Source organism: Martes martes (genome assembly GCF_963455335.1).
Source record: "Martes martes genome assembly, chromosome: 17".
In the NCBI taxonomy this organism is placed as follows: Eukaryota; Metazoa; Chordata; class Mammalia; order Carnivora; family Mustelidae; genus Martes; species Martes martes.
In genome coordinates, this window is record NC_137905.1 from 38,677,154 (window position 1) to 38,684,942 (window position 7,789).

Consider the following 7,789-nt stretch of genomic DNA (forward strand, 5'->3'; position numbering starts at 1 on the left):
TGTTCATAGACTCTCTCCTGGAGCATCTTGGGTCCTGACTGAAGACAGCCCTGTGTGGAGAATCTTCCAACAAGTGCTTAGCAGAGAGTGGCAGGAGGGAGTCGAGGTGAGCCTCTGCTGTGAGATAGCCCTGTGGTTGAATTCCTGGTCAGAAATCAGCTAACTCCGTATTCCAGACTTTGGAAAACTATCTATTCTCCCTGAGCCTGATTGTCCTATCTGTAAAACGGGACAATTTCTCTCTAGCACGCCTCCCTACTGGCGACTGTGAGGGCAATGGACACAATTCCTAGAAATGTGCCCGGATGAGTTGTCCCGAGACCAAACATGGGAGGCTGGCCACGGGCTCCCCCTCCCGCTCCTATCTGCCATCCTGCACCAGAAGAGAAGCCATCAGTTTGGAAAGTCTGGAGGCCCCGTGGAGGCCGCCGAGTCTCTGCCCACAAGTGCGGAGCTGTAATTAATGGATGGTCCCCCAAGGGGAGGCATTTTCCTCTCCCCCTTAGGTACAGAGAAAGAGCAGATATTTCCATCGCAGCAAGTAAGAAAAATACCTCGTTTCCCCACTTTTGTTATAAACAATGTACGACTTGCTTTCTCCTCACTCCTCTTGACCCTCCACACTGTATACATATTTATATATTATTCATAGTGGATTAAAAATGAATGTGCTCTTTACCACGGCTCTACGGCGCAGTGACAATACAAATTAACGTATGATGTACTTACTTTTCACATGGCAGTGATGGGAAATGTTGATGGTCTCAAAGTGAGAGGTAGAGAGAGGGGAGTGCAGTGGGGTGGGCAGTGGGGGGCACCCAGGGCCCCAGCTGCAGACAGGGATTGGGGCTGCAGGGTTGGAAAGGCCTCCCCACTTCCCTTCTCCTGCGGAAGGGGGGCCGAGCTCCCCAGTGGGTCCTGTGAGCCTGGCCCCTACCTGGCTCCCTCACTGGGCTTCTCGTCCATCACTGTGACCTGCTCCCAGGCCCTTGCATTGATCCGTGGCTTCCTCTCCCTGCACCTAGGATGGTCAGGTCTGTCCCTCTGTCTGGAGGAGCACTTCTCTCCCTTTCTCTCTCCCTCCCTCCCTTCCTCTCCCCCCTCCCTCCCTTCCTCTCCAGCCTTCCTTCCTTCCTTCCTTCCTTCCTCCCTTTACTCCCTCTCTCCCTCCATTCCTGCCTTCCTTCCTTTCTTTTCTTTCTTTCTCTTTTTCTCTTTCCTTCCTCCTTCCTTCCTTCCTTTATTTAAAAAACACTTGCTGGATATCTGTGATGTGCCAAGCACTATGCTAAATGGTGAGACATGGCAATAACCAAAACCCCCCATAAAACAAACCCCACAGCTCCTGCACCGTGGAGACCCCTGTTTAGTGGAGAAGTTAGACGTAATTGCTTTTGCTCAGCTACTGTTGTTGGAAGCTCTCCACAGATTTTGCCCTGATGGACTTTACCAGGGAGGCTGGGGTTACAGGGCTTCCTTCCCGATGCAGAGGCAGGTGTGCTAGAGGTGACAACCACAGGAATTAAATGAAATAGGGCAGAGAGCATTCCAGATTAGGGAACAAGGAAGGATGGAGCAAAGGTCCTGTGGCAGGAAAGAGTAGGAAGCATTTGGAGAACAGAGAGTCCTGTATGCAGAAGGCAGCAAACTCTGGGGGGATTTGAGGGTGAAGACAGTGGAAGGACCTAGAGGGGCTCACATTCCTCTGGGTTGAGCTCTTAGAAACTCCCAGTCACCTCTACTCTATCACAGCCTACACTGCCTCGAAGCAGTGTGTCTGGTCTAGCCCTCGACTAGATCAGGATCCGCTAGATGGGAAGATGTTTCCGGCATGCGGTCTGACCCAAAGCCCAGCCTCACCTCCCTTTGCTGAACTTCCTCCCAGCAAAATGCAACCATTAACAACTTGTTCCTTTGGAATCTGAAGGTCGTCCAGTTTCCCAAAGCTCCCGTTCAAGGGCAAATGCCCCAAGGACAGACGATGTTGTAAGCTTTCACGGAGGGCCCCCTGAGGCAGAGAGCACCTGCTGAATCAGTACGTTGATGAAGAACAGAGCATAGAGGCCCCTGACCCGGCTTAGACAGGCTTCGAGAAGACAACAATGAGAACAGTAAGCATGACAGTTGACAGACAGCTGACATTTCTATAGCCCTGGATTCCTTCCAGACTTGACACATGATTCCCTCCCATGCTCACAACATCCTATGGTGGGAGGACTAGTATTCCCCCTCCCCCGCCTCTGTTTTCAAGCCGTGGGAACGGAAGCCCCAAGAGATCCCATTCCTCACTCACAGCCAGACACAGAGGAAACTCAAGTTTGGGTTAAGTAGCCTCCCGGCCTCTCAAGGGACGAAACTACGCTTTGAACCCAAGCTCCTGGTCAGACTCATGCTGCCAAGTGCGTGGCAGGAGGACACCTGAGAGCAAAGCAAACATGCCAAGCCAGGAGAGCTCCCCGTCTTCACCTTGGCCAAAGGCCGCCGTGGAGTGCGGGGCTTCTCAGTGAAACTACCCTGGACAGAGGCCACCGTCTCCCTGCTGGTTGTTAATGGGGAAGCTTCTTCTGTCTTTGAACTTGAACCTTACCATCTTCATGCCACCCAGACCCAGGTGCATCGTCTATCTCTCAGGTTACCAAGGTGGCATGGCTGGTTTTCATCCCACTCAAAGGGGATGGATGGAAATTCGCAGAGTTCAAAGCTCACCAAGGGGTAGCCCTGTCACCCTGAGGGCTGCATCAGCCTTTCCTTGGGGAACCGGATGTCCTGCCTCCATCGGGAGGAAGGATTTCCCGCAAGCCCCTCCTCCACCCCAGGCAGGAGTGCAGAAGCTCACAGCAGACTTCCAGGGGCCCCTCCTGCTGCTTCTACTTGCAGATGGGCCCCTTCTTGGTCACAAATATTTGAACACCACCGTGAACTATTCTTGGGAGTTCTCAGATCCGGGGTTTTGTTCTGAAGCCCTTGTTCATGGTCTCTGTCCAAAAGCTAACAGACATCGACATCACTGCATTTGTTCCAGTGTCTGGGGCTTCAAGTGTACAAGTATCATAGAGAAATTTGGAAGGCTTCATCCAGGTTTAGCTGGACTCAGAGACTTACCGGATTTTGAAAGTGCTTTGCATAACAACAGCTTTCTGTTTGGGAGTAAATCTTCCCATCACCCAAAGACAGACCTTTCACTTTAATTTGATCCTGGGGAGAACACACAACCTTCTTTTGGACCTTTCAGCAAGCCACTCAGAAGGGCGTGTGTGTGTGTGTGTGTGTGTGTGTGTGTGTGTGTGTGTGTATCCTATCAGCACACATGGCAATCATGGTTCTTGTAAAGATTTCATAGAATTAGGGTGTCTGAGTACTTTAGATCTGCTGGAAATTTGTTGTAAATTCAAACCGTCCAGTTTCACTCTATCTTAACGTGCTCATCTTGCCGTATCTCCAAAAGGAGGATAACATACAAAATTATAGGTAAAGGACTACGGAGGGTTTCAGGATCTCAGGTGTTCACGACCGTCAGGAACTACCATCATTACTGACAGCGCTTCTACCTACAAGGTATATTGCAAGATCGGGATTGATGATGATCCCAATATTGTACAGACTTCCTCCTACAAATATACACATGCAGTGTTCTTGACAGCTGGGCAAGAACAGTGGAAGAACAGAAGAGTCATTTTGAATCCTGGGGACCTGAGGTGGGTTCATTAAATAAGACCACCGTTCGGCCATCTTGCCCCCTACTTGGGCTAGACTCTTTGGACCACGGTACCAAGAGTTCTGCTTTTATTTATTTATTTTTTTTAATTTTCATTTATTTATTATTCAGAGTTCTTAACTCCAGAGACTTTTCAGAGTGTGGTGATCGTGTCCGTCAGTGACTTACGGCCATATGATACATAAATTGGTGAACCACGGTAATCAGCACGGTGAGCGGTCACGTTGCTGCCCGTGGCAGCACACCAGAAGATGACGTCGATCCCTGAGAAGATATTTCTAGAAACCTTCAAAACCTTTCTTAGGCTTCCTGAGAACTGGTGTCTCAGTTCTTCTCAGGTCCTTTGGATGACCTTCAGCGAGTTCTTCCGTCATTATTGGATGACCTTCAATTAGTTCTTACATCTTTAGCTATAGATTTGGGCCATCTTTTCTCAAGAATTATTCCAGCAGGGTACCATGAATCCTCTCTCACCGATCCTGGGTTAGTAATTTCATGTCTACAGGGGTGAACAACCTCTTGACTTGAGTGGTTGAGTCTTGGAATCCACTTGAAACTCATTGCCCCTCACCGGCACCCAGATTCCTCCCTTTCGTCCATGCCCTAACTCTGACATGATAAAGAATAGGGCCGCGTAACATTCTTTGTTAAACTCTTAAATCCGTGTTAGAAGTAGGAGGTTCAGCTCTCCTTCCCCGCAAGCACATGGCCTTCCCTGTCATCTGTGGGCGAAGCGACCGAGCCTGAAGGGTGGTACCAGGTAGCAGGAAGGCAGGCAGGGGAATGACGCTGGTGAGTCCTTCTCTCACTTGATCCTCAGGTCCAGGCCCCTCCCGACGAGTGGCGGGGTTCTTGCTACAGTAGGCTCCACAGAAGGGACAACAGCAAGTATACTTTCCTTGGGTTTCGTTTCTTCTTCACTCCAAAGTCCATACATTTGCAAATTGGCTTTTGGCAAGTGGGAGAGTTGATCAAATTCAGCCTTGTGTTAGACGCAACAATGGAAGCAAAAGACGCAGAAACGCTATCTGAACATTTAGAATACCTTCCAGAAAAGGAAAGGTTGAAGGAATAAGATAATGATTCAACACCACACACAGTTCATGCCTGCTCGCCCTGTGCCAGGAAGCAGTTCCGGCCAGGAGCCCACCGCTGCTCAGCGGGGAACTGATACACAGTGGCCCACAAAAGTGGCGTCCCAGTTGGGCAGAGCCTCAAAAGAAGAGAGGGCATGGAAATGGTATTTCAGGGAGATGGTCACACAGCAAGCATGTGGAGACATGCTTGAGGAATGAAACCTCCTTGCAGACACCACCGATGGTTTGGTTCAGTGTGGTTGGAGGGAGGAGGCTCCAGAGAAGCCTGGAGAGGTGGCTGGGACTGGACTTGGAGGTCCCAGGGATTTCTCAGACAGTCGGTGGCCATCCCAACCTTAAGGCAAGGAAATCACAGTGAAGCTCCTACGTTTGGAGCCCACTCTGGTATTTCTGGGGAGGCTGGGCAGCAGGTGGGACACCCGGGAAACACGAAACCCTCCTGCGGGCCACCATGTTCATGGGCTGGGCAAGAGTTGGGACACACTGGACCGGCCTCTGAGCGGGGTCAGGCAAGAGGAAGATTCAGTAGATAGGCGAGGTTCGTCCTTGCAGACCCGTTGGCTAAGGAGAGTGCTCACTCCACAAACCCACTAAGAGGGAAGGAAGAATGGAGCCCCGTGCGCCCTATGAAGTGACAGTGACCTTCAGCCCCAAATGTTTGGTTGGCCTCCAGTGTTGCAGGAACAAGACTGTTTTGCTAACTACTTAATAGGACTTCTGCTATGACTGTTCTGGAAAAAGTGCAGAGTACGATGTTTGGATGTTTCCTGGCATAAACGGTTGGGCCCATTTATTTACTCATTTGTTTTTCTGAGCAAATGAAACCCAGTCCTGAGCCCTGACCCCTCTGGGTGCTGGGTGGGACGGCACTGACGGGCTTCCAGGAATGGCCCTTCAACGGCTTCTGAGCATCAGGGGGGAATGCAGTTGTTCCCCTGGAACTTCCCAAGCCAGATGCTTTCCTGGTGGCTCAAGATGGCAGAAACGCGTGCACTTCTGCAGGGCAGCAGACCCGAAGCCTCAACCATGGGGGACTGTGAGGATTGCCACAAGAACCCGCCTTCTGCCCTGATCGAGAGCCTGTTGAGAAACAGTTGAGGTCAAGGGTTACTATTCAAAACCTAAACTTCTTTAAAACCGCACTGGCCTTGGCCGTTTGGAGATTGTGGGTCCCGCCAGACATGTTCTACCGTCTCCTCTTGAAATGCTGAGGTTCTGGAAATTCCAAGAGCTTAGACTTCTAGCTCCGCCCCCGAGACACCTGGTTCTCTTAGCCCACTGCAAACACACACTCCCTCTCCCACGTGTCATGCTCCGCTTGCTTCTCTGTAAAGAGTTGATGAGGGGGTAAGAGAGTGAACTGGCTTAGTGCTGAGACCTGAGTCAGGATCCCAGGCGGAGGGAGTTATGGCTTTTTGTGTGTGTAGAACGGGAATCAGCAAAGCACGGTCCAGGGGCCAAATCCCTCTCCTATTTTCGTACAGTCTGGCAGCTGAGGATGGTTTCTACAATTCAAATGGTTGGGGGAGGGTGGACAAGGAAGACTAATTATTTCATCTCTCAGGGAAAGCGTACAAAATTCAAATTTCAGTATCTAAAAAGAAGTTTTGAATTTCATCACTACAACGTTGGAAATTTATTTCTTCTCTTGTCATAGAGGTACCTAACATAATACCTTTGATTTTGTGTCTTGGCATGCAAAGCCTGAAATACTGGCTATCTAACGTTTCACAGAAAAAGAAACCAGGTGTCGGGAACATTGTCTTCTGTCACCAGCAAAGCCTGTATTAAAACTGTTCCCAAGATGGGAAGATCTTACATATTCCCAGCCAAGTTATCATTTGTCGGTAATTTACTAATTCTCCAAGTAACTTACTGTTTGTCCAAATACACTGGCTACTTTTCTGCCCTCTGCTAATTTGATGTTTGCCAAGGAAGCACAGTCATACTATTGATACTATTGGTAGTAATGATGATGTCCTCTGAGCCGTGGGGGCTGCGTGGGGGGCAAGCAGCAGAGCTGACCTGCCACTCTTTATGTCCGCAGGTCACAGGCCTTTTCAGTGCCGATACTGTCCCTACAGTGCCTCTCAGAAGGGGAACCTGAAGACCCACGTCCTCTGCGTCCATCGTATGCCTTTTGACAACAGTCAGTACCCTGACCGCCGGTTCAAACGCTCCAGAGTCGACTCGGAGGCTTCTGGGAATTTCGAAGACCCCACAGCTGTCAAGGCGGGGAGCTCAGCAGAGCTAACAGAGGAGGGCTGCAAAGCCCAGGAGGAGCGTAACTGAGCAAACTGACCTGTATATTGCAATATTATTTTACACAGTTTTAAGATTATGCATCTGGTAAAAGAGTTTGCTAACGGCATTCCAAGGGGAAAAAAGAAAAATCATGTACAACCCCCCCACTAGTGTATAGAACATTTAAAAAATTTAAAAAGATATCTATATATATATATATAAAAAAAAAAACACAAAAACACACTCAAAAAAAAAAAAAAAACCCCACAGAAACAAGTCCCCAGCCCTTGAAAATGGCTGCTAAACTGTTACCCGGCAACAAGTACTTCTAAACAATGCAGGTGGAAGACGAGTGATTTCCGAAAGGCTTGGTGTCCTCCAAGCCGGAGAAAGCTGGGGGGCCCTTCCAAACTCTGAAATCGTCTTTGTCCCCCAGTCATGCTCTTAACTGAAAAATGATACCATCTAAATGATTTAGTGTTGCCTTGAAGATGGAGGGGTTGTGTTTTCATTGTTGAAAACACCTCTATAATCTGCCACCAGCTGCTGCCATCTCCCCCCCCCACCCCAACCCCTAATGAGAAGTGCTGAGAGGCAGCCGCTGGTGCCAGTCAGGCTGGAGCGGTCACTGCAGAGAAAATCAATTCACGTGGTGTCCCAACTGCACTCGCAGAGAAATCCTAGCCCGCCGCGCCCACGGCTGCTGCCCCCGGCTGCGGAGGATTGCCATTTC

General features: G+C 49.8%; 1 protein-coding gene across 1 annotated transcript in view; it reads left to right on the forward strand.

The window, feature by feature from the left end:
• The window catches only part of ZNF536 (zinc finger protein 536), a gene marked incomplete at both ends in the record, with an annotated part of 234,634 nt that extends 227,530 nt beyond the window's left edge, over window positions 1-7,104 (forward strand). Inside the window, one exon of the mRNA XM_080828437.1 lies at window positions 6,860-7,104. Coding sequence (XP_080684563.1) covers window positions 6,860-7,104 — 245 coding nt within the window. The remainder of the gene's footprint in view (window positions 1-6,859) is intronic.
• Window positions 7,105-7,789: the final 685 nt, after the last annotated feature.